General features: G+C 45.3%; 1 protein-coding gene across 11 annotated transcripts in view; it reads right to left on the reverse strand.

The window, feature by feature from the left end:
• The window catches only part of LOC119960968 (protein unc-80 homolog), a 475,408-nt gene that overhangs the window by 17,749 nt on the left and 430,322 nt on the right, over positions 1-27,337 (reverse strand). For 8 of the 11 annotated variants that reach the window (XM_038788541.1, XM_038788560.1, XM_038788547.1 and 5 more), the window contains 2 exons: positions 17,870-17,926; positions 182-263 (listed from right to left, as the gene is read on the reverse strand). In XM_038788541.1, coding sequence (XP_038644469.1) covers positions 182-263; positions 17,870-17,926 — 139 coding nt within the window. The remainder of the gene's footprint in view (positions 1-181; positions 264-17,869; positions 17,927-27,337) is intronic. The other 3 variants (XM_038788566.1, XM_038788537.1, XM_038788546.1) reach the window with 1 other exon arrangement.

Consider the following 27,337-nt stretch of genomic DNA (forward strand, 5'->3'; position numbering starts at 1 on the left):
TTGAGGAGATTTAAAAGCTTTAAATTGGTTTCTTGAATGGACGTTTTTTTCGCTATCAACTAGCATAGATTGTTCAAAGTATATTTCTTTTAACGCAGTCTCCTGAACGGAAAATCTAGCCCATTATGTTTGATGTCTGGGTTTTCAACATTACTCTAAAGATCAGAATTCATGTTCTCACCTGCCTGAGGCCTCTCCTTCTTCCCAGTGGTTGCTGTACGAGAAGATTTTGCTGACCAGGTTCACTTTGGACACTTGCTACCCTGTTAAGCACATCAAACGTTAATCAGATTCCAAATAACTCTCACGTGTCAGCTGTTTCATTACTGTTTATCATTATTTTTGTAGTGCTTGCTTCGTGTTTCAGAAAACTATAACTAACTTAATTTCAGCAAATAAATTGTCTTCTTTTTGAGTTTGAAACACCCACATCAGACTGCAGTTCCACACATTTGCCGGCATTCGGTGTACCTGATAAACTTTGACTTTTACATGCTCTTAAAGATTAGATTACTTATAATTGTTTTAATTCCTTTGGTTACTTTAGTCTTTTGATAAGTCCATAACATTATTAACTTGGTTGAGATTAATAGTGTCTAACAGTCTGGTGTGGAGTTGGTTTTACGGAAACACTGACATTGTGTAAATAATCTTACAAAAGCAATGCTTTCCCTTGACCATTAGAATATTTGTGTTACATTTTGTCCAAATAAATCTCCTCTAACATGTGAGGACTCACTTAACATTTTCACAAGGAAGATAAAATTGCAAGATTACACTGATCTGAAACAGAAACAGACAATATTGCTGATTTAAAAGTAAGTCTGGCAATGGTGGAGGCGTAAGCAACTTATTTCAAACATTGTGTAATATTGTGAATATTGTGAACTAAGGGACATCAGAATTTCAATAATTCATCAGATGATAACACAACTTGCAAGACACAATTCTGCTAACAATGTGATGCAGTGGTTAACAATGCTGCCTAACAGCGCTGAGGTCCCAAGTTCGATCCCGACCCTGGCTCACTGTCCGTGTGGAGTTTGTACATTCTCCCTGTGTTTGCATAAGTCTCACCGCCACAACCCAAAAGATGCGCAGGCTAGATGGATTGGCCATGCTAAATTGCCCCTTAATTGGAAAATAAATAATTGGGTACTCTAAATTATTATTTTTTTTAAATTCTGCTAAAGATAAGGCTATGCAATATACCTAAGTTCAAACGATCTTATGTAAAGGCAATTCTCCATACTTATCAAGCTAACCAAGGGGCAGAAAATAAGGAACAGTGTTCTTGTACTCACCAAATTTACAGTGCAGATGGGTGAGACTATCCGTGACCATGAACATTGAAAATTACTCTTCGTAATTTCAATTTTTTCCTTCAGCTTTCCTGTGTGCATGTTTATTTCACCTTGAATCCAGCCAAGGAATACTGGGCTATAAATGAGTTCATATAACACTCTCCCGCCACTTCCCAAGGGTATCATAAGCCACTGGCTCCTTTCCTGTGTGGTGTTGCCACAGTAGAATGATTGGATAAACAAAATTGAACTACTCACCCCTATGCAATCCTTTAGTGCCCATCATGTCCTCTACTGGCTTAGTGCTCTGAGACAGTGACTACCCAAGCAGCTGCAACATGGCTGGTAGAAGACTGCTGATTTTCACCAGGAAAGACTTCAGATGACCTTGCAGGATGCCTTTGAACCATCTGGGCTTGCAGGGGCTGCACCACATCAGCATGGGCAGTGGCAGTCCGGCCTGTCTCAGTGGCAACAGCAACGGCATTGGCAGAGTGGCAATGTTGGGAGCACAAATACTGACACTTTGAGAAAGGAACTGGTTTGTCATCTACAGAGTCACTGCCATACCTATGGAGTGCACCTCAACAATCCCAGTAATCCTTTGGAGGACAGGTTGTTGGATTAGTTTAAAATCCTGCATGCTTCTTTGTGCAGTGAAATCTGTACCTGTGATTGCAACACTCTTGAGCCTTGCAAGACAGCTACCCTGGATCTTGTCATCCGTTTGTCTGGGCTTCTACTGCAGCAGGGAGATGTTGGGAGGATACCAGCTGTGTTGCAGTGGAAGCTGAGACAGTGACTAGCTGGCACTCTAACATGGATTGGTCAACCAACAATGCCACTTACACTCTGGAAAGGATGAACTTCAAGTTCTCAACAGGTGCCATGTTGGAGCCAGACTACTCTAAGCTCCTTGACTGTGTGAGGGAGCTATCTGGAAGTCCTGCCAATGCACCAAACATTGTGGTCTGCATTGTCATCGTTGTTCTCCTCCACGCTGCCCCATTGAAATCCTCATCAAAAAAGGTGCAATGACATTAATCGGTGTAGTATATAGACCACCAATTTGTGGAACAGATGCAGAGAAACAAATTTGCAAAGAAATAACAGAGAGTTGCAAGAATTATAGAGTAATCATAATGGGGGACTTCAATTATCCAGATATAGACTGGGATAGGAATTGTGCAAAAGGAAGAGGGGCGAGAGCTTCTGGAATGTGTTCATGATACTTTTCTGCAGCAATATTTATGGTCCAAAGCGAGGACAGCCACTGTTGGACCTGGTTCTGGGGAATAAGTTGGCCCAAGGGGATCAATAATAGTGGACAGTGACCATTGTATTAAAAGTGTCCGTTGGCCATGGAAAAGGACAGAGAACAATCCACAACAGGGATAATTAATGGGGGAAAGCAAACTTCGATGGGATGGGAATGAATCTGAAAAAAGATGGTCGTTAAATAATGGGCCACCTTCAAAGAAAAAGAATTGCAGGCAATGTTATGATATATTCCTTTGAAGGGAAAAGGTAGGACAAATAAATCCAGAGCGCCCTGGATAACAAGAGAGATAGAGTCGAATATGAAAAGGAAGAAGTTTGTGTTCAATAGATGTCAGGTAGAAAATGCAATAGAGAATCAGGCTGAATGTAGGACTAGAGAGGAAGTGAAAAAATTAATAAGAAAAGCAAGGGGAGAGCATGAAGAGAGTCTGGCAGCTAACATAAAAGCATATCCCAAGGTTTTCTATAAGCATGTACATAATAAAATGGTGGTAAAGGAAAGAATAAGGCTGATTAGGGATTTAAAAAAAGAGGACTTGCTAATGGAGGCAGGAGAAATAGTGTGGGATTAAATGAGTACTTTGCATTTGTCTTCACAAAAGATGAAGATTTTACCCGGACTGAGGTGAGAGGAAGTAACTGATACATGAGAAGAATTTACAATTAAAAGGAGAAGGTGTTAGAACAGTTACCTTTGATTAAAATTGCTAAGGTACCAGGGGTGGATGAGATACATCAAAGTGAGGGTGGAAATTGCAGAGACACTGGTGTTAATCTTCCAGTCTTCCTTAGGCACAGGGGTGGTCCCAGAGGACTGGAGAATTGTGAATGCTACACCCTTGTTCAAAAAAGGCTGCAAGGATAAAGCCAGCAATTATAGACATGTCATCTTGACTTCAGAGAGAGGGAACGATCTGGAAACTATAGTTTGGAACTGAATCAATAATACCTAAATAAGTGCAGGCTAACTAGCGAAAGCCAGCATAGATTAATTCAAGGAAAATCATGTTTACCTAACTTGCTGGAGTTATTTGAGGAAGTAACAGAGAAAATTGATAAGGACAATGCTGTTGATGTGGTGTATATGGATTTTCAAAATGCACTTGATACAGTGCAACACACAGACTTGTGAGAAAAATTCTAGCTCATTTGGTAAAAGGGAAAGTAGGTTCTTGGTTAAGAAATTGGCTGAGTGACAGGAAACACAGATTAGACATAAATGGTTACATTTCAGAATTGGAAGAAGGTTTGGAGTGGATTTTCCCACAGTCAGTGTTTCTTGCTCTTCTTGATATATATTCTTCATATATATTTATGGTCTAGATTAAGGTGTTCAGAGCATAATTTCAAAATTTGCCCACGAAACAAAGTTTGGAACCGTTGTCAACTGTGATGAGGATAATCTTACATTTTGAGAGGACAGTCATGTTGATGCATTGGGCAGACAAGTGGCAGATGATGTTCAATGCAGAGAAGTGTAAGGTGATTCATGTTGGCAGGAAGAATATGGAGAGACGGTATAAAATAAAGAAAGAAACTCTAAAGCAGGTGCAGAAATACAGGTACCTCAGTGTAAATGTACATAAGTTATTGAAGATGGCAGTGCATATTGAGAGAGCAATTAATAAAGCATATAGTATTTCACACTTTATTATAACAATCTTTATTGTCACAAGTCAGCTTACATTAACACTACAATGAAGTTACTATGAAAATCCCCTAGTCACCACACTACGGTGCCTGTTCAGGTACACAGAGGGAGAATTCATAACGTCCAATTCACCTAACAGCACATCTTTCCGGATTTGTGGGAGGAAACCGGAGCACCGGGAGGAAACCCATGCAGACACAGGGAGAACATGCAGAATCTGAACTGATGGTGACCCAAGCCGGGAATCGAACCTGGGACCATGGAACTGTGAAGAAACAGTGCTAATCACTCTATGGGAGATTGAGAGTAAGCTGCCTGTCGCTGGGCCAAAATCCTGGAACTCCCTCCATAACAGCAGGGCCGGCTCAAGGCACCGGCAACTCGGGCTGTTGCCCGGGGCGCCATGTGCTCGGGGGCGCCAGACTCGGGTCCCGCGCATGCGCAGTTGGGCCGGCGCCAACCAGCGCATGCGCGGTGGCCGCATTCCCCGCGGTCCGTCCCCTTGGTCCGCCCACCCGCTCGGTCGGTCCGCCCGCCCGCTCGGTCTGCTCCCCCCCCGCGCCTCGGGTCCGCCCGCCCCGCCCCCCCCGCGGGCCCGCCCGCCCCCCCCCCCCCCTCGGGTCCGCCCGCCCCGCCCCCCCCTCGGGTCCGCCCCCCGCCCCGCCCCCCCCATCGGGTCCGCTCCCCCCCCCGGGTACAGATTTTAATCTGTAATATTTTTTCTCTCCCCTGTTTAGTATGTGATGCGGGCAGATGCTACAGAGCTCACTGCGTGGCTGCTGTTCTGAGACCTTAAGATCTGTGTTGGAATACAGCCATTTTATGAAGCAGTGGAGTGCCCATTGAGCAGTGGTAGTTCGTTAAGGCCTTGGGCAAAGCTTATGGGTTTAACAATATCGTCAGAAGCCCGAGACACAAACGTCTGACGCCCTGATGTAAAGTCTTGCCACATTTACTGAAGACATTCGCTCACCAGTTCCCCACACACCCGCACCCCCCCCCCCCCCCCCCCCCCCGCCATGTGTGCGAGAATAAAGATAGAAGTAAGCCATTACATGTTTGTATAAGTGCTCTTCATCTGTGGATTTATTAACAAAAGTAAATAAACAGACTCCGCCGCGGTGCTGGGAAAATACTATTTTTGGACGTAGGGTTTTTCTTTTCCTATTTTTACTAAATGGGAAAGTAAGTGAAGGGTTATTATTGTAAACTGGCAGATGTTTTTATGTCATAGACAGGAAGTCACCAACAGTCATGATGTTGTCAACAACCGCTTTCATTTCACTGCATCTTTAAAGTCGAGGGTGCTGCACAGAATGGTTATCAAACAAAATTTGACATCAAGTCACATGAGGCGCGGTTGGATCAGGTGACAGGAATCTTGGTCATTCATCAAAAAAGTAGACTAACGGAGTGTCGGAAAGGAGATTTGAGGAGAGCATTCCGGAGCTTCAAGTCCTGGACAACTGAAAGCGGGTTCGACGTTGAGAATGCGGAAAAGGTCGGAGGCCCTCTCGGCCCCGCCCCCCTCTCGGCCCCGGCCCCCCCCCCGGCCACGCCCCCGGCCACGACCCCCCCCCCCCCACCCCGGCCCGGCCCCCCACCCCGGCCCCGCCCCCCCCCCCCCCCCCCCCAAGGGCGCCGAAGCTCAGCTTGCCCGGGGCGCCAGCAACCCTAGGGCCGGCGCTGCATAACAGCACTGTGGGTGTACCTACAAGAGAAAGAAACCATGTTGGACTTGCATAAAACATTGGTTCGGCCTCACTGAAATACTGTGTCCAGTTCTGTGTGTCATAGTTGAGGAAGGATGTGAAGGCATTGGAGAAAGTACAGAAGAGAAACGCAAGAATGATTCCAGGGATACAGAATTGTAAGTATGAGGATAGATTAGAGAGGTTGGGACTGTTTTCCATCAAGAAAAGGAGAGGGATATTCAAGATACTCAGGATAAATAGTGAGAAACTGTTCCCACCCAAGGGTACATCAGGAACTAAAGGGCACAGATTCAAAATAATTGGCAGAAGGAGTAGAAATGATGTGAAGAAAACTTTTTTCACCCAGAGGGTGGTGGAGTCTAGAGTGAACTTCATGAGAGGGTGGTGGAGGCAGGTTCAATCTAAGTATTCAAAAGGGAATTGGATTGCTGTCTGAAAAGAAAGAATGCACAAGGCTACGGGGATCAGGCAGGGGAATGGGACAGGGTAGCATGATCTTTCAGAGAGCCAGTATAGACTTGCTGGGCTAAATGGCCTCTTAATGCACTGTACCTGTAAAGATGCTGTGATTCTATGAAGACAGGAGTGTGATGCAATACTCTCCACTTGCCTGGAAAGAGTAGCTCCAATAACACTCAAGTAGCTCAACACCATCAGGACAAAGCAGCCTGATTGACTGGCATCGCATCCACCACCTTCAACATATCACTGCCTCCACCACCGAACCACAGTCTATAAAACATGCACCTCACCACTGCTCCTTTGACAACACCTTCCAACACGCAACTTCTACCACCTTGAAGGATAAGGGCAGGAAAAGCCCGCCACTTTCAGGTTCCCCTCAAATCCACACACCACCCTGCCTTGCAATTATATCGCCGTTCCTTCACTGTCGCTGGGTGAAAATCTTGGAACTCCCTCCCTAACAGCACTGTGGGTGCACCTACACCCGAAGGACTGCAGCAATTCCAGACTGCAGCTCACCCCCACCTTCTCAAGTGCAATCGAGATGGATAACAAATGCTACCCTAGCCAGCACTGCCCATGTCTCATGAAATAATTTTTAAAATAATGTAATGATGCTTTCCTGCAACTTGACCGCAGGTGAAAATTAATTTGACTTTTTCAGCAGTGCTGTCATGTCCTGGGGACCAGATTCTGAGCATTGATGCCCCTGCCTCCCTCAAGATGATGCATGTGGACATCCTGCCAAGTCACAAAAACATAGATCTGATTTGCATCACTGAGGGGATAGAGTCGGGAAAATCCATGGTTCAGCCCTCCCACCTCAGGAGAAAGTGCTTGCAAAGGCAGAATCTTAATTGCCAATGGGTTGAGGGGGTGGCGGTTTACGGCAGATGTGCATTTGCTGCAGTTGGGCCAGCCAACCCAGGAAAGAGGTCAGAGGCAGCCCCAGGGGCTGCCGGATGCTGAGGTGGGATGTTTTCAGGCCCGCCCTGATACAGTGGGATGCTGTTCCTGTTATAGAAAAACAGAAATACCCTTCAACTCTCACCCCTCACAACCGCTCACCCCCAACACACTCTCCATGCCCAATCCATGTCACCGCATACCCCTTCATACCAGGCTATTATCCCATACACTCAAAAAAAGCCCCTGACGCCCGCTATGCCAAACTATACCCAGTGACCTACTATACACTGCATAGAACCAATGAATTCTACAGTGACAGGAGGATATGTAAGAAATAACATTTTAAAAGCCATTCATTTGTTACTTTCCACTTTGCTGACTAAGTCCTTAAACTACAATGCAATAAAAGTGTCAATCACCCTGACCTTTTAAAGTATCAATATCAGAAGCTGTAAGCACTTGAAACGGCTTCAGCTTGTGCAAATAAACACCGTGCAATTGACAGCAGAGATCAGAGACTCGGAGCTGTCAATCAATCAATGTTTCCCCTGGGGCTAGGATGTTTTATCAGGATAATGAATACATGTATTCTCGCCAAGATTCAATGTGTATTCTTGGCAGTATAGTAGATAATTGGGCATGGACGTGCTATAGCTTGGCATAGTGGGCATAAACATCCATGGGGATGGGTTGTGGAAAAGCTTGGCAAAGGGGACATTTGGGACCATTCGGGTGGGGATGTTAGTTTGGGGGCATAGCTTGATATATGGGGAAAGAGGAGGAACCTTTGAACTCATGTTTTACAAGGTCCATTCATGCAGACTATGGTTCATGACTCGCTTAAAACCTGATCTGTTCCCTTGAAAAGTGCCAATGTCCTTAATGGAGTCAGCCAGGTTGAGAGTGCTAAGTGTGGGCTCGCATCCACACCCTTGAAAATCACACAGCCCTAGAGTGGGGTCAACAATCCCAAAATCAGGACCCAACCATTTTTGAAGAGTTCGCAACTCATTATGACTTAGTGAACATCCAGGCCATATCGTTCCTCTTGGCGTCCAGCTCGTTCACCTGAGCGTTCAAGATAGTGTTGTTGAACCTTGATTGGGATGGGTGTGGCTGGTTGCAATGATAATCCTGCACCTAAAAGAATGGTGCCATCCAATTTCTAGTCCATTGTGTATACCTACCATTTAACATATTCACAGCAGGTTTGTACATTGGCTATCAATGTTTCAAATCTATTGCCATCTTTTGGTAATTTTCTAAATCACTGTCTAAATAGTCTTAGAATTTCCAAAGTACTGCAAATCCCTTCAGCATGGTGTTTTCTACTTCCTTTCCAAAGTTCATCAGTTATTTGACATCAAATGGATCAGAAGGTACAGCAGTCAGTCATGTAGTTGTGGATAGATTACTGTAATACTTGTTTCCACATACAGGACAGAATTTTCCCAACTTAATCCTTGTCTGGGTTACTCGATTGATCACAGACGGTGGACAGGATGACCCACTAGATCTGTCAAAGGACGAATTTCTGATTAAAGAGCCAGAATGACTCAGCACTTTGATATTTGAGGCTGCAGCAGCTGCAGGAATGGAGGGGAGACTCAGGAAAGCTGCTCCCGAGGTATCCCATTCTTACTTGGAGTGCTACTGACCATTGCTGAGGGATGACAATGAGGGGAGCTCTTCTCCCAAACAGGCATGGATGGAAGAGGCCAAGGAAGCTAGCAGCAATACAGTGGTCCCTCCAACCTGGAGACAGTGCACCAAGAGGATCCAGGACATCAGGTGGGCAGGGGAGGGAGTTGCGTAATACTTTTAGATGCCAAGCTCCGGACTCTGGCTTTCCCAGCATTCTCCTTTCAGTACTCATTTGACCAACACACCTTGCAGCTCTACTCATTCCTCTTTCTTCAGGCACCTCTTCACATGTCCATCTGAGCAGCCAAGATTCACACTCACCCTGAGCCTATTGCCCTCTCTAGTCACCTTCCACGGATTTTGTCCTTCCCTGCTAACCCACACAAGCCATTGCAAATTTATTTTGCTCCTTGCAGTAGACTGATGTGTTAGGCAGGTTGGTTCGATATGGACGGCACTCGACACAGGGAAATTAGAAACAGACATCTAACACTGGAGAAGATCCAACACTGTTTTATTCAACTATAGAACTGATATACATATTCAGCTGTGGGTCGACACTATATTGATCTGACTGGTGACCTTGTAGTAGCCTGACCAGACTTACTAGCTACCGCATGGTGTTTGCACTTGCTAGCTCGTGGACTCTGACTGTCTCAGTAGCTAGGTCCCGAGAGACGGAAACCTAGTGCACTCTGGCTTTATAGTGGTAGTGTTGTGTCTGGTGATTGGCTGTACTGTGTTGTATGTTTACTGGTCATCCTATGTGTCAATCACTGCCTGTCTGCATCTCATTATATAAATGAGTGGATACTATGCCATCTCCCCTTTTTTTTAGTTAAATAAATACTGAGGTATGTATACGTATATATATGCCTGGCTATATACAAATGGTGCTTGAACAAACGTATATACATGGGAAGGTGTCGATAGTGCAGATACATGGCAAACAAAGCAATATTTACAAAGGTTAAATCGATGAATTCAGTCACAAAATTTACAAAAGTTCAATCTACGGATTCAGTCTTTGTGGTAGGCGCGAATTCTTGTCAATCGCCGCAGAGGTGCATGAGGAGCCGCCTGCACATGGATAGGTGGGATCGCTGCCATTGCGGTGGTCACGTGGGCCAGCAAGATCGCTGGCAGATTGGTGGCCTCGTGGCAGGGTACGTCCGGAGGAAGTATGATGGCCGGCGGAGCACTGTGGTCAGGTGGTGGGTGTGGAACTCTTCGCAATGCCCGTCTGTTGCGCCGTAGCAGGGAGCCATCAGCCATGCGGACCAGGAAAGATCTTGGGGCAACTTGTTTGACAACAACAGCTGTGGCTGACCAGCCGCCCTCAGGAACTGGATGCGAACATGATCGGCTGGAGCCAGCTCAGGTAGATCCGTGGCATGAGCATCATACGTAGCCTTCTGTTGGGCCCGGGACTACTGCATGTTTTGTAAAACCGTGAGGTGGTCAAGGTCTGGAACATGGATGGCTGGAACTGTGGTCCTCAGAGTGCGATTCATGAGCATCTGCGCTGGAGACAACCCAGTGGACAGTGGGATTGCCCTGTATGCCAGCATTGCCAGGTTGAAGTCGGAGCCTGAGTCTGCAGCTTTACACAGCAACCGCTTGACAAAATGGACCCCTTTCTCGGCCTTCCCATTTGTTTGCGGGTACTGGGGACTGGAGGTAACGTGACGGACGTTGTAGGACTGTGCAAAATCAGACCATTCCTGGCTGTAAAAGTGTGAACCTTTGTCGCTCATTACCATGAGCGGTATCCCATGCCTGGCGAACGTTTCTTTGCAGGCTTTGATGACCGCTTTCGACGTGAGGTCGGACAGTTTCACCACTTCTTGGTAACTGGAGAAGTAGTTGACCAGGAGTACGTAGTCACACCCCTTGGCGTGGAAAAGGTCTCCACCTACTTTGGACCACGGAGAGGTCACAATCTCATGCTGTTGCAGTGTTTCCTTGGGTTGAGCCGGTTGAAACATTTGCCAGGTGGGGCATTTGAGGACTGTGTTGACAATGTCCTGGTTAATGCCTGGCTAATAAACCGCCTCCCAAGCTCTGTGTCGGCATTTCTCAACTCCAAGGTGACCCTCATGGAGTTGACCCAGCACCATAGCCTGGATGCTCTGAGGAATAACGATCGAGTTTCAGAAGGATTCCCTCCACAACCCTCATCATCTTTCACGTTAAAGAATTGGGGACATTGTCCCTTCTGTCAGCCATGGGTAAGGTGCTGCATCACACGCTGCAGTAGAGGATCCTTGGCCGTTTCCTCACGAATTTGGACCACCCGTTCGTCAGAGGCTGGGAGGTTGATGGCACACAATTGCACTTGCGCTTCTAAGTGGCAGATGAAGTCACTTTGTTCACACGGTGTGGTGATGGACCGGGATAGGGCATCTGCAATGATCAGCTCTTTGCCTGGTGTGTAGACAAGTTCGAAGTCATAGCGGCGGAGTCGAAGTAGAATTCGCTGTAACTGAGATGTTATGTCATTTAAATCCTTCTGGATTATGTGGACTAGAGGCCTGTGGTCCGTTTCCACCGTGAATTTCGGCAGGCCGTAAATGTAGTCATGAAACTTGACTATTCCTGTCAGGAGCCCAGGCTGAGGAGTCATCTTGCTGGAGGAGCACCACCCCAATACTGTACTAGCTTGCATCAGTTGATATCTTGGTTTCCTTGGTTGGGGCTGTGGTGAGCTTTGCCTTCAGCTTACACCATTCCGCTTCATATGTGGGCAGCCACTGGAATTCCGTTGACTTCTTGACGAGATGGCGGAGGGCCGTGTTGTGGGATGCCATATTGAGAATGAATTTCCCGAGAAAGTTGACCATCCCGAGGAAGCGGAGGACCGCTTTCTTCTCCTCCGGGGTCTTCATGGCGTTGATCGCCGAGACCTTGTCGGCGTCTGGCCGCACACCCTGCTGCGAGATGTGGTCACCTAGAAACTTAATATCCGATTTACCAAATGAGCACTTGGCCCTGTTGAGCTGGAGATCATGTTCATGAATTCACTGGAAGACCTGCTTGAGGCGAGCGATGTGTTCCTGAGGCGTTGTGGACCAGATAATCACGTAATCCACATATACTCGCACCCCCTCGATGCCCTCCATCATCTGCTCCATGATGCAGTGAAACACTTCGGAGGCAGATATGATGCCGAAAGGCATGCGGTTGTAGCAGTAGCGACTGAATGGGGTGTTGAAAGTGCACAGCTTGCGACTGGATGCGTCCAGCTGTATTTGCCAAAAGCCCCGGGAGGCGTCCAGCTTAGTGAAGAATTTGGCATGAGCCATCTCACTGGTCAACTCTTCACGTTTCGGGATCGGGTAATGCTCCCGCATGATATTGCGGTTTAGATCCTTAGGATCAATGCAAATCCAGAGCTCCCCTGATGGCATCTTTACGGAGACCATGGAGCTGGCCCAGTCTGTTGGCTCTGTGACCTTCGAGATGATGCCCTGGTCTTGGAGGTCCTGTAGTTGCTTTTTCAGACGATCCTTGAGGGGCGCCGGCACCCAGCATGTTGCATGAATTACAGGGGTGGCGTTCGGCTTGGGCAGGATTTTATATCGGTATGGGAGCGTGCCCATTCCATCGAATACACTGTGGTACTGCGCGATAATGTCGGCTTGCAAATTTCCATCGGGCGAGGCCGTCATCGGTGACAATGACATGGTGTGGACTTGCTGGACCAGGTTCAGGAGCTTGCATGCACGAGCTCAGAGCAGGGACGCCCTGTCAGGCCTGACGATTTCAAACCGTAATGTTGTCTTGATCGCCTTGTTGGATACCCCGAGTTGACATGAGCCACTGGCAGAAATGGGATTGCCATTGTAGTCAAGGAGCTGGCAGGCCGGTGGAAGAATGCTTGGTCGGGCCTGGATGGTGTCGAGGTCGGATTGTGAGATGAGGTTCGCAGATGGGCCAGTGTCTAGTTTAAATCGGATGCGAGCCTTGTTAACTGTGAGGACAGCACACCACTCGTCGTCTGGATCCACACTGAGGATCGAGAGGCGTTGCGCAGGTGTGGTGGAGGCCAGCTCATGTGTGGTTATGGTGCCCACCCGATATGGAGACTTGAGGCAGTCAGCATCAGGGTCTGTCCAGATTGGAATCTGGCATTCCATGCTGTATTGAGCGGACACTTCTGCGCCGCAGCTGGGATCGCGGCTGCTGAGCGGTGGAGCAGATCTGCAAAGGGCTGCGTAGTGGCCAAGCTTGCCACACTGGAGACATTGGCGTCCTTTTGCCGGACATTGCCGCTTTAAGTGGGCGGAGCCACAATTTGGACAAGTCATGACGCTGACGTCAGCGCGTTCCGTGCGCCATCGTGCATGCGCAGTGCGGTTGGTCGACGTACGCACCTGCGCAGTCGGGTTGTCGGTCTCGTCGTCCACTCGGTCGTGGCGCGCATGCGCAGGGATCCGGGAAAAGTGTGCAAAATGGCCACTCTCCTCGATGTTCAGGCCTTGCATCTGTGCGATGGCCTGCATCCTTTCCACCTTGTGGGAGGCCAGCGTTACAGTTTCTGCCACCCTGATGTGGGAGCAACGATTCTTGGCATGCTCATGGACAACGCACGTCTCAATAGCAGAGAGGGTCAACTGTTTGATTTTAAGGAGCTGCTGCTGCAGGGAGTCAGAGTGGACCCTGAAAACGATCTGATCCCAGATCACGGAATCAGCCATTGAGTCATAGTTACATGACTGCCCTTGGATACGGAGATGGGTCAAGAAGGACTGAAAAGGTTCATCCTTACCCTGAAGCCTCTGCTGGAAGATGTACCGTTCAAAGCTCTCATTCACCTCAATGTCACAGTGGCTGTCGAACTTCAGCAGGACTGTTTTGAATTTTGTTTTATCTTCGCCATCGGCGAACGTAAGGGAATTGTAGATATGGATGGCGTGATCCCCCGCTGTGGAGAGAAATAGCGCGATCTTCCTGGCATCCGATGCTGCCTCAAGGTCGGAGGCCTCGATGTACAAGAGGAACTTTTGCTTGAAGATTTTCCAGTTGGTGCCAATGTTGCCGGAGATGCGGAGTTGCGGAGGAGGTTGGATGTTTTCCATTTTGCTGGATGGCTGCTTGCTGGTCAATGCTGATTCACTCGAGGTAGGTCCATCAAGATCAGCAACACTCTGGTACCATGATGTGTTAGGCAGGTTGGTTTGATGTGGACTACACTGGATGCAGGGAAGTTAGAAACAGACGTCTAACACTGGAGAAGATCCAACACTGTTTTATTCAACTATAGAACTGATAAACATATTCAGCTGTGGGTCGACACTGTACTGATCTGACTAGTGACCTTGTAGTAGCCTGACCAAACTTACTAGCTACCGCATGGGGTTTATACTTGCTAGCTCGTGCACTCGGACTGTCTCAGTAGCTGGGTCCCGAGAGAGCGGGAAACCTAGTGCCCTCTGGCTTTATAGTGGTAGTGTTGTGTCTGGTGATTGGCTGTACTGTGTTGTATGCTTACTGGTCATCCTATGTGTCAATCACTGCCTGTCTGCATCTCATTATATACATGAGTGGAGTCAGATAGTTGACTTGCTCATGCAGGGAGGTAGCATGGACACAGTGGGACAAATGGCTTCCTTCTATGCTGTAAATAGTCAGTAATTCCATTCCATAACCAGCCATGAAAGTCTGAGCCTCTTGAGGCACTAATGCTCAGACATGTCGAGGGGTCTTTCTATAGACTCACTGTGGGGCTTCTTGCTTTCTTGGAGCAGAATTTTTTTTCTATCCACTTTGCCCTGAGGAGCAGCATGCAGCTGAGCAGAAGTCATGGTGTTGTTCCTGGTATTCCTTGTCTTGTTCTCCATCAGAGCTGTAAAGTAGAGTTTCAAAAGCTGCCCCCATGCCAATGCAGAACATAAGTGCAGCTGAAGGTGAATGCTTTCAAAGACGTTGACAATAGCCTGTCAAGAAGTGATACCTCTTTTTGAGAGAGGAAATGCTTTGAACAGCTATCCCTCACCTGGCCATGGCTGCAACTGTCCAGTCCTTAGAACCATAGAATCCCTACAGTTGAGAAGGAAGCCTTTCAGTCCATCGAGCCTGCACCAGCCCTCTGAAAGACCACTCTACCTAGGCTCACTCCCCTGCCCTATCCTTGAAACCCCACCTACCCTGCACATCTTTGAAATGTGGGAGGAAACTGAAGCACCCGATGTCTTGTTATGCTCTAGGTGTAGCATAAGCGGCTTCCTTGTGGTGCACTTGACAAAGGAAGGTTCAGACGTGGAGATAACTTCAACACGTTTATTAAACTATATACACTTCTATAACTTGGGTTTGACACTATTGCTAATCCTACTATAGCTACCCAGACTGACTAGCCAGACTGCTACAATCCACGTGGTGGGAGTGATATTGAATCAACCCTGTGTCTGTACTCACTGAATGTCTCCACTGGAAAGAGGCAGATCATGTGTGTGGTGTCCTTCATATATGGGTTGGTGTAATGCCCTTCTGTGGTCGTGTCACCTCTGTGTGTGTCGTGAATGTCCATTGGTTGTGTCCTATCTAACTGATCTATTGGTTGAGTGTGTGATGTCTCTGGTGCTCCCTCTAGTGTCTAGCTAGTCTGCATGTATTTACATTAACGTGATGCACATCACCACACCGGAGGTAACCCACGCAAACACAGAAAGAATGTGCTAACTACACACAGACAGTACCAAGGCTAGAATTGAACCTTGGCCCTTGGTGCTGTAAGGCAGCAGTGTTAACCACTGTGCCATCATACCCTATAGATCAAAGTTTTTGCATTGATCCTCAGCTTATTAGTTTCACTGAAGAAGCCCTTCTCATTGAGTTGCTGACAGATTAAGAAACAAGTGCCCTGGTTGATAAATCCAGAATTGAGATTTTTTTTGTTATAAATTTAGAGTACCCAATTCATTTTTTTCCCAATTAAGGGGCAATTTGGCGTGGTTAATTCACCTACCTTGCACATCTTTTGGATTGTGGGGGCGAAACCCATGCAAACACGGGGAGAATGTGCAAAGTCCATATGGACAGTGACCCAGAGCAGGGATCAAACCTGGGACCTCGGCGCCATGTTAATTCACTGCACCACTGTGCTGCCCTCCAGAATTGGGAGTTAAGAGAGTATTTCATGACTTATTTGAATATTTTAACTTCTGCCATGTCAGCTGCATGTGCACCCCTCACTTTGTCTTCAGTCCTGCCACAGTGAAAACTTGAATAGGATGATGTCAGCATCCTGGCCTGATATCATGCTTATGGCATTCAACTCACACTTGCACCCGAAGATTCCTCCCTTTGTCTGGGAAAATTGCACCCACAATATTTGATATAGCTAAAACCCTTTGGATCACTAGTTCATCACTTCCTTCACAAGACAATTTTGAGTCTTGGACAAGATTGTATATCCAATAAAAAGAAAAGATGAATTTGATGCTCGAGTGGCTAATGGCATATCTTCTATGAAAGGTTGAATCAAGATAAGCACCCACAAAAGATAGTGTGATTGTAAATCTGAGACTGCGTGTGGTAGATTTGAGTAATGCTGATAAATCACACTCAAATTCACATTATGTAGCCAAAGAATTTTGTTGCCTTTGTAATTAAAGTCATGCTCAAACTAAAATTAGAGTTCGAGGCACTTATCCACTAAGCAGCATTTTGTTAAACAACTTCAGAGAAAAGAAGGGCTGTTAGGTAAAACCAAAGTTTCTTTAAAATAATGCTTTGGAGTGATCAAGAATTGCTGCAATGATTATGATACATCTGTTATGAAACCCAAAGGATAAACAGGAAGTGAAGCAGAATCAGGGGTTGCAATTATACGCATAATTGCCTCACGCTTGTATTGCCCATTATTAAAGATGGTATGTAGAAGATGAGTTTGTTAACAATATAATTCTGTCAAGATGAATGACTGGAGCACTTTGGGCTGGGCATTCCTCTGGATTTCTGATGATACTGGAATAGACTGGTATGAAAATCAAGTGAAGAGACTGGACTCCTATCCAATCTTCCAACTTTCCTATTGTGCACTGCCACATGTGTTGCATGCTTAGAAGCAGGCATGCAACTAGGGATACATATATTTAAGCGAAGTGATAATGTAATGTTATACATCTCATTTTTCATGATTTAGCTTTATTACTATTATTTGACAGTATAGGCACAAGAATAATGATTTTGGAAATGCTTAGATCCAAGAGGCCTTTAACAGCACTAAATTTGAATTTGTCCATCATTTTTATTTCAAATGTCTGTTTCACTTGCATAAATATAGTATATATATTTGATAAACCTAGTAGGAAATGTAAACAGCACGAAAGGTCAAACTGTTTCATTTGTTTTAAAAACATTAATGTTTGATAACTAATATAACGCTGATATTCTGAAATTTCACCCAATTACCTTGAGGTGTCTGACAATATTACAGCTTCCACTTAATCGCAGCGTGGTCTTGAGTAATTTATATGAATTATGAGAATTTATTCCAGTAGCAACAGAGATTGGTTATTAAAATGTGTGACCCTTTATTGTTCCTTACTTTTTTATGCTATTATGTTTTATGTTATACCTCCACCTTCACCATCAAAGACTCGATTATTTAAAAAGCTGGAATCTGTGCACACAGGTGAATGTTATGAGACCATGGGTTGATAATATTAGAATAATGGAACGTTTTCATGACACATCTGATTTTCAATTAAATCACAGGTACTACAGACAAATAAGTACAACATTTATGAGAATATAGACAGGTGAATGGGAATATGGTTTTTGTTTGGAAAATTCAAATGACAACTAAATAGCAAGACTTGTTAAATGACAAACAAATGTGTTATCAGGATTCCCAGCATGTACATTGACATAAATGCAACATTACACTGTACCTAGAAAGGTTAATCTCAGCAGCCAGCCCCTGGGATTCATCGAGCACATTAGGTTCACTGCAGGGCAGGGAGATGAGTATTTAGGGAAATTAATCATGCCTTGTCCACAAACAGGGCAATTCACAAGGTGACATGCTGTTCAACAGCATGCATTTATTATACATTGCAAAAAATCAATAGAGACTTACACTAGTTAGGGACCAGAGGTTCAAATTAAATATAATGCTTATGAACACATGAAAAACTCAAACAATTCCACATTATTCGACAGTCCATGAGGAAAATTTCAGTTACTGAACTTTACAGAGAATGAAAAGGAAATGTGGTTAATTGAAGACAAAAGACTGCTTTGCTACAAAAAAAGAAACAGATTTTCAACAATTTATCAGGGATCCATTGATCAATAATCTGAAAACTAAACACAAAAAATGTATATTCTTTAGCATACTTAACCACAAATTAAGATCAAATTCCTCAATACCGTGTTCGCAAATGTACACAAAGAAATTATAATGCATGGACATCTCTGAGTAAAGGTGAGAATGAGAAAATCAGAGGGCGAGATAACTCAGGTCAGATTAGATTTCTTCCAGCAATTAGTTAGAGAAAAAAGTTGGCAAAGATTGAGAGTTGGTCACCTTGCCAGGGAATGATGTGTGGTACAAAAGGTACCTAGCTGAGAAAAGAGCATTCTTAAAAATGGTGTTAAAATGTCACTAACACAATTCTTAGAACCACCATGTTGTTTTAGTTTTCAAAGTAGAATACACCAAACATTTGAGATTTTTACGAGAAACAATTCAAAGGTTTAAAAAGAGCAATTTTAAATGCTGAATCTGCCGAAAATATTATCCTGACCATAAATCAAACCAATTTTATCATTAATATTACTTTCAATTGTAGTCACAGAAGCAATTTATTTCATTTATCTATAAGTATTTTGATCTTTTACTTGTCATTACTTACCTCATTATCTTGAATGCAAATTTGTTATTTACACTGTTTTGATGAATTAGAAAATGAATAAAATAATGACATTATTTCCAAAAATGTGCAGGTTAGGTGGATTGACAATGATATAAGTTGCCCCTTAATGTCCAGGGTTGTACAGGTTTGGTGTGTTATGGGGTTACGGGGATGGGTTGGGGGAGTTGGTCTAGGTCGGGTAGTCTTTCAGAGGGTTGATGCAGACTCGATGGGCTGAATGGCCTCCTTCTGCATTGTAGTGATTCTATGATTCTATGCTAAGAATGTCTGCATTTTAACAGACTTTTTTGCCATATGTAAATAGAACAATAATGAAAGGAAAGTTAACAAATTGTGACTAGATTAAATTACAGGCAGGATGAGGTTCTTGGATGTAGATACCTGCTTGAAAGTCCAGGCAATCTGAACTGCTAATTTTAGAGAGCTAACTAAAGCACTATGTTATACAATCGCCCTGCCCAGAAGCCAGGTTTTCCCTTAAAGCAGAGAATTTATCAATAAGTTCTCCTAACTCGTTTCCTAGTGTCAGCTTTAGAATGGTAGAAATGTGGTTATCAGGCCCCTATCAGTTAGTTAGTAGATACCATCAACAGACAAAGGAAAACAGAGAAAATTGAAAAAGAAATAGTTCACAGACTCAAAACAAGAATAATCTTTATAATAATCTTTGTTGTCACAAGTAGGTTTACATTAATAATGAACCTCAATTCTTAAATTGGAGTTGGGAACCTGATGTGAGGCAGCTGTGGATTCCAACCTTGCAAGGCATGCTTCAGACCAGTTTTCCCAAGGTCTGAGACTGTAATGACGGCTATGAAGCAGCCTAATGCAACTCTTTCAATGGATAACTTTGATAGAATAACAATTCCGCAGCGTGCTCTGTGGTAAGTGTCTGACAAGATCTATTGCGAGATATGTTGGAGCCAATAAACACACCTGACTCTTCCTTCTACCTTGACTACATTTCCTCATACTCTGCTTCCTGTAAGGACTTTATTCCATTTTGTTCATATGATGCAACCAGCTCTTCCGATATGGCTTCCTCTCACTCCAGCCGGAGATTCCCTCCACCATGGTTCGTGGGGCCGTTCACAAGGATTCTTCTATTTCATGTGCTTCTACTTTCACATCTACCCATCCTTCCCAGACTATGATAAAGTTCACCTGCTCACCACCAGACTTTGGATTCAACAGATCAACTTTCGCCAGTTCTGATAATACCAGTGTGATGCCACCACTAAACAATTCCCTGCACTCCACTTTCCGCATTCTTTCTGCAACATCCCTGTCCACTCTTCCATCCTCCCAACACCTCCTCCCTTTTCACAGTACCCAAGAACAGGAGACACAACACTTGACCTTTTACCTCCTGTCTCCATCCAAAGTCCCAAATATGCCTTCCAACTGAGGCAGTGCTTCACTTATACTTATGTCAATTTTGCTTACTGTAATCATTGCTCAGATTTGGGCTCCTTTACATTGTGGAGATCAAACGCAGATAGGGTGAGCACTTTGCAGAACACCTCCATTCAATCTTCAAGTATGAGTCTGAGCTTCCAGTTGCCTGTCATTTTCATTTGCAACTTTGCTCCCACTCTGACCTTTCTCAATGCTCCACTGAAGCCCATTGCAAGTTTGAGAACAGGACCTTAACTTTCAATAGGGCATTTAATTGTAGAATTCAACAATTTTAGATTGTAACACCTGCCCCTAATTGTTTTGGATTTTTCTTTGCAGATCCCCCCCCCCCCCCCCCCCCCCCCCCCCACCTCTTGTTTGTCCCTTTTTTCCTTTTCTTTGCTTCCGGACAACAGCTATCCAGTATACTGCCATTCACACCTCCTCGAGATGGATCTTTTGTTTTTTTACTCACCCCACTACCATTCCCTCTGGCATTACACCATGAAACCCTTTGTCACTTAGGGCTGAAATTTCATTTTAATGCAGGGAATAGGATGGTTTCCAAGTCCCTAACAGGCATGTTCTCCCCATATCTACGTGGGTTTCCTCCGGGTACTCCGGTTTCCTCCCACAGTCCAAAAATGTGCAGGTTAGGTGGATTGGCCATGCTAAATTGCCCTTAGGTTAGATGGGGTTGCTGGGTTACAGGGGTAGGGTGGAGATGTGGGCTTAAGTAGGGCGCTCTTTCCAAGAGCCGGTGCAGATGCGATGGGCTGAATGGCCTCCTTCTGCTCTGTAAATTCTATGATTCTTAATTGAATGGAGACAGATTCAATTAAGAACAGTCAATGTGCTCTCAAAGTTGGTGAGACAATCAGAAGTCTCTGAGCTTCAGAGTAACAGCCAGCTGAAAATGAATGGTAAGTAACTGAGGGGGTGCTTCAACATGAAACAACCTCCAAGCCAGTGTAAAAAAAACTAAATAGTAGAGAAATCAGCCAGGAAACAACTGTGGATGGTGGGGGAGGAGGGATAGGGGAGGGAGGGTATGGGGAAATCCCTCTACAGGATGGCCTTTCAGTGCACACCAATCCAGGCAGACAGGGTGGGCTTGTAGGTGACCAGAATTGTTGGCATCCTGGCCTGCAACTGAGTGCCAGCCTCCATGCAGCATTACTTCAACAAACTGAAAATCCTTCACAAAGCTCTTAATGAGCCTAATTGACTGGCTGCTTCATGGAGACTGGCAGCCCAATCAGACCTGAATGACCATCAACCAGAAAGTTCAGTGCCAGAAATGGTGTCAGGAAACTGGCACGCCTGAACAGCTCTGGTATTCCAAGCCCCTTTTTCCACTGTCTCCAAACTCATTGGTATCCAAACATTCTGCCCTAAATCGCTCCTGATCACAGACATTCAATTTTGTTCTTCATTTAACGCTCCCTACTTTCATTTCCTCTAAACCCAATACACTTCTAACTTTCCCCAGTTCCAAGAAACCATGATGTGGATTTCCATGCGAGTGGGGGTAGTGTCCTCGTGTGAAAGCCCTCCTCACTAGGCCAACTCGGGCCATACATTGGCTGAAAAACATAAGCAATAAGAGCAGGAGTAGACCACACAGCTCATTGAGCCTGCACCGCCATTCAATACAGTCATGGATGATCTTGGGCTGCAACTCAATTTTCCAGCCCAGTCCATAAATAGACCATAGATCTGTCTGTCCCAGCCTTAAACGCATTCAGTCATGGGAGCATCCACAACCTTTGGGCTAGAGAATTCCAAAGATTCACAATACTTTTAATTGAGAAATTTGAGACCCAAATAATTGGCACCTTATCCTGAGACTATGCTCCATGATTTAGACACTGTGGCCAATGAAAACAATCTCTCAGCGTCATCCTATCAAGCCCCTTCACAATTTGTAGTTTTCAATTCGATTTTCTCTCATCCTTCTAAACCCCAGAGAATATCAGCGCAATTTACTCAGCCTCTCATCATAGGACAACACCCTCATCTGAGGGACCAAGCAGAGGGCAGCAGAGCAAAGCCGCTGATTGGCTGTTGCAGGGAAAATTTGCATCAGTGCATTGCGGTCACTGTATCCAGAAGGTGTACCTGAGCAAGACACCCTCCGTGTTCAAGTGAAGGCAAGCATCCAGCAGAGAGCAGCAGAGTGGAGCCACTGATTGGCTGTTACGTGGAAAATCTGCATCAGTGCATTGCGGTCACTGTATCCAGAATGTGTACCTAAGCAAGACACTCTCCGTGTTCAAGTGAAGGCAAGCATCCAGCAGAGGGCAGCAGAGTGTAGCCACTGATTGGCTGTTGCGATGAAAATTTGCATCAGTGCATTGCAGTCACTGTATCCAGAAGGTGGTTTGTAGAGGAGCTGTTGTCCAGTGACAGTTAAACCCCAACACGTCTTCAGTGTTTCCCTCCCTATCTCCTCCTCTAACCAAAAAAAAACAATCACTGTAAGGATCCCAGCCGAGTAAAGATCAAGAGGGAGACTCGAGGGCATGTAGAAGTAGAAATAAGTTGAACCGTGACGTCACAGCCAGCAGGTAAGTGATTGGCTGGTGACTGGTAAGCAGTTTTTCTTTTCCCTGAGGTGTGTTGATAAGGTAAGGTTTTTCTATTTCTATGTTTTTTATTGTGTGATTGGTAACAATTTTTCTTTTTTTTTTCCTTTTTCATTTATCTATTATTTGGTATTATAGTTGGACTAAGTTAAGCTTAAGACAAAAATGGCAAGAGATCTCAGACCCGTGTTATGCTCTTCTTGCTCAATGTGGGAACTCAGGAACCTGGCTGATGTCCCTGGCTCCTTCACGTGCGGGAAGTGTGTCCAGCTGCAGCTCTTGTTAAACCGCCTGACGGCTCTGGAGCTGCAGATGGACTCACTTTGGAGCATCCGCAATGTTGAGGAGGTCGTGGATAGCACGTTTAGCGAATTGGTCACACCACAGATTAGGATTGTTGAGGGAGAAAGTGAATGGGTGACCAAAAGGCAGAGAAAAATCAGGAAGGCAGTGAAGGTGTCCCCTGAGGTCATCTCCCTCCAAAACAGGTATATCATTTTGGATACTGTTGGGGGAGATGGCTCACCAGGGGAAGGCAGCAGTAGCCAGGTTCATGGCACTGTGGCTGGCTCTGCTGTCCAGAAGGATGGGAAAAAGTGTGGAAGGGCTATAGTCATAAGGGTTCAATTATAAGGGGAGTAGATAGGCGGTTCTGTGGTCAAAAACAAGACTCCCGAATGGTATGTTGCCTCTCAGGTGCACGGGTCAGGGATGTCTCAGATCGGATGCAGAATATTCTGAAGGGGGAGGATGAACAGCCAGTTGTCGTGGTGCATATAGGCACCAATGATATAGGTACAAAACGGGATGAGGTCCTACAAGCAGCATTTAGGGAGTTAGGAGCTAAGTTAAAAAGTCGGATCTCAGAGGTAGTAATTTCAGAATTGCTACCAGTGCCAGTTGGTAGTCAGAGTAGAAATGAAAGAATAGGCAGGATGAATGCGTGGCTTGAGAGATGGTGCACGAGGGGAGGGTGGGGGGGTTCAGATTTTTGGGACATTGGGACCGGTTCTGGGGGAGGTGGGACTACTACAAATTGGACGGTCTACATCTGGGCTGGACTGGAACCAATGTCCTTGGGGGTGCTTTTGCTAACGCTGTTGGGGAAGGTTTAAACTAATGTGGCAGGGGGATGGGAACCAAATGAGGAGGTTAGTGGACAGTAAGGAGGTAGTAACTATAGCCTGTAAGGAACTAGATCATGAAGTCAGCGTGACTAAGGGGAAGAGTAGGCAGGGAACAGATGATGAACGCAAATGGACTGGTGGTCTGAGGTGCATTTGGTTTAATGCAAGAAGTGTAGTAGGTAAGGCAGATGAACTTAGGGCTTGGATTAGTACCTGGGAGTATGATGTCATTGCTATTACTGAGACTTGGTTGAGGGAGGGGCATGATTGGAAACTAAATATCCCAGGATATCGATGCTTCAGGCAGGATAGAGAGGGAGGTAAAAGGGGTGGAGGAGTTGCATTACTGGTCAGAGAGGAGGATATCACAGCTGTGCTGAAGTAGGGCATTATGGAGGACTCGAGCAGTGAGGCGATATGGGCAGAGCTCAGAAATAGGAAGGGTGCGGTAACAAGTTGGGGCTGTACTACAGACCTCCCAACAGCGAGCGTGAGATAGAGGTACAAATATGTAAACAGATTATGGAAAGATGTAGGACCAACAGGGTGGTGGTGATAGGAGATTTTAATTTTCCCAACATTGACTGGGATACACTTAGTGCCAGAGGTCTAGATGGAGCAGAATGTGTAAGGAGCATCCAGGAGGGTTTTCTAGAGCAGTATGTAAATAGTCCAATTCGGGAAGGGGCCATACCGGACCTGGTGTTGGGGAATGAGCCCAGCCAGGTGGTTGAAGTTTCAGTCGGGGATTACTTTGGGAATAGTGATCACAATTCCGTAAGTTTTAGAATACTCATGGACAAAGATGAGAGTGGTCCCAAAGGGTGCTAAATTGGGGGAAGGCCAACTATACCAAAATTCGGCAGGAGCTGGGGAATGTGGATTGGGAACAGCTGTTTGAAGGTAAATCCACATTTGATATGTGGGAGGCTTTTAAAGAGAGGTTGATTAGAGTGCAGGACAGACATGTCCTTGTAAAAATGAGGGATAGAAATGGCAAGATTAGGGAACTATGGATGACAGGTAAAATTGTGAGACTAGCTGAGAGGAAAAAGGAAGCATACATAAGGTCTAGGCGACTGAAGACAGATGAAGTTTTGGAAGAATATCGGGAATGGAGGACCAATCTGAAACGAGGAATCAAGAGGGCTAAAAGGGGTCATGAAATATCTTTAGCAACAGCATTAAGGAAAATCCCAAAGCCCTTTATTCATATATATAAGGAGCAAGAGGGTAACTAGAGAAAGGGTTGGCCCACTCAAAGACAAAGGAGGAAAGTTATGCATGAAGTCAGAGAAAATGGGTGAGATTCTTAATGAGTACTTTTCATCAGTATTCACTGAGGAGAGGGACATGACGGATGTTGAGGTTAGGGATAGATGTTTGATTACTCTTGGTCAAGTCAGCATAAGGAGGGAGGATATGTTGGGTATTCAAAAGGCATTAAGGTGGGCAAGTCCCCAGGTCCAGATGGGATCTATCCCAGGTTACTGAGGGAAGTGAGAGACAAAATAGTTAGGGCAAGCCTCATGGGGTTCAGGGTGTACTAGCTAGATAGATAAATAACTGGCTGGGCAACAGGAGACAAAGAATAGTAGTGGAAGGGAGTTTCTCAAAATGTCGAACTGTGACCAGTGGTGTTCCACAGGGATCTGTGCTGGAACCACTGTTTTTTGTGATATACATAAATGATCTGGAGGAAGGTATAGGTGGTCTGATTAGCAAGTTTGCAGATGACACTAAGATTGGTGGAGCAGCAGATAGTGAAGGGGACTGTCAGACAATACAGCAGAATATAGATAGATTGGAGAGTTGGGCGGAGAAATGGCAGATGGAGTTCAATCCGGGCAAATGCAAAATGTTGCATTTTGGAAGATCCAATTCAAGAGCGAACAATACGGTAAATGGAAAAGCCCTGGGGAAAATTGATGTACAGAGAGATCTGGGTTTTCAGGCCCATTCTACCCTGAAGGTGGCTGCGCAGGTCGATAGAGTGGTCAAGAAGGCATACGGCATGCTTTCCTTCATCGGAAGGGATATAGAACATAGAACATTACAGCGCAGTACAGGCCCTTCAGCCCTTGATATTGCCCAACTGTGAAACCCCTCTAAAGTCCATCTACACTATTCTCTTATCGTCCATATGCCTATCTAATGACTATTTGAATGCGTTTAGTGTTGGCGAGTCCACTACTGTTGCAGGCAGGGCATTCCACGCCCTTACTACTCTAAGTAAAGAACCTACCTCTGACATCTGTCCTATATCTATCTCCCCTCAATTTAAAGCTATGTCCCCTCATGCTAGACATCACCATCCGAGGAAAAAGGCTCTCAATGTCCACCCTATCTAATCCACTGATCATCTTGTATGCCTCAATTAAGTCACCTCTTAACCTTCTTCTCTCTAACGAAAACAGCCTCAAGTCTCTCAGCCTTTCCTCATAAGTTCTTCCCTCCATACCAGGCAACATCCTGGTAAATCTCCTCTGCACCCTTTCCAATGCTTCCACATCCTTCCTATAATGCGGCGACCAGAACTGCACGCAATACTCCAAATGCGGCCGCACCAGAGATTTGTACAACTGCAACATGACCTCATGGCTCCGAAACTCAATTCCTCTACCAATAAAAGCTAACACACCGTACGCCTTTTTAACAACCCTCTCAACCTGGGTGGAAACTTTCAGGGATCTATGGACATGGACACCGAGATCTCTCTGCTCGTCCACACTACCAAGAATCTTACCAGTACTCTGTCTTCCTGTTATTCCTTCCAAAATGAATCACCTCACACTTTTCTGCATTAAACTCCATTTGCCACCTGTCAGTCCAGCTCTGCAGCTTATCTATGTCCCTCTGTAACTTGTAACATCCTTCTACACTGTCCACAACTCCACCGACTTGAGTGCCATCTGCAAATATACTCACCCTTCCTTCTACGCCCTCCTCCATTTATAAAAATGACAAACAGCAGTGGCCCCAAAACAGATCCTTGTGATACACCACTAGTAACTGGACTCCAGTCTGAACATTTCCCATCAACCACCACCCTTTGTCTTCTTCCAGCTAGCCAATTTGTGATCCAAACTGCTAAATTACCCTGAATCCCATGCCTCCGTATTTTCTGCAATAGCCTACCATGGGGAACCTTATCAAACGCTTTACTGAAATCCATATACACCACATCAACTGCTTTACCCTCATCCACCTGTTTGATCACCTCAAAGAACTCAATAAGGTTTGTGAGGCACGACCTACCCTTCACAAAACCATGTTGACTATCTCTCATCAAATTATTCCTTTCCAGATGATTATACATCTGATCTCTTATAAACCTTTCCAAGACTTTGCCCACAACAGAAGTAAGG

This window comes from Scyliorhinus canicula, chromosome 2 (assembly GCF_902713615.1).
Source record: "Scyliorhinus canicula chromosome 2, sScyCan1.1, whole genome shotgun sequence".
NCBI lineage: Eukaryota > Metazoa > Chordata > Chondrichthyes > Carcharhiniformes > Scyliorhinidae > Scyliorhinus > Scyliorhinus canicula.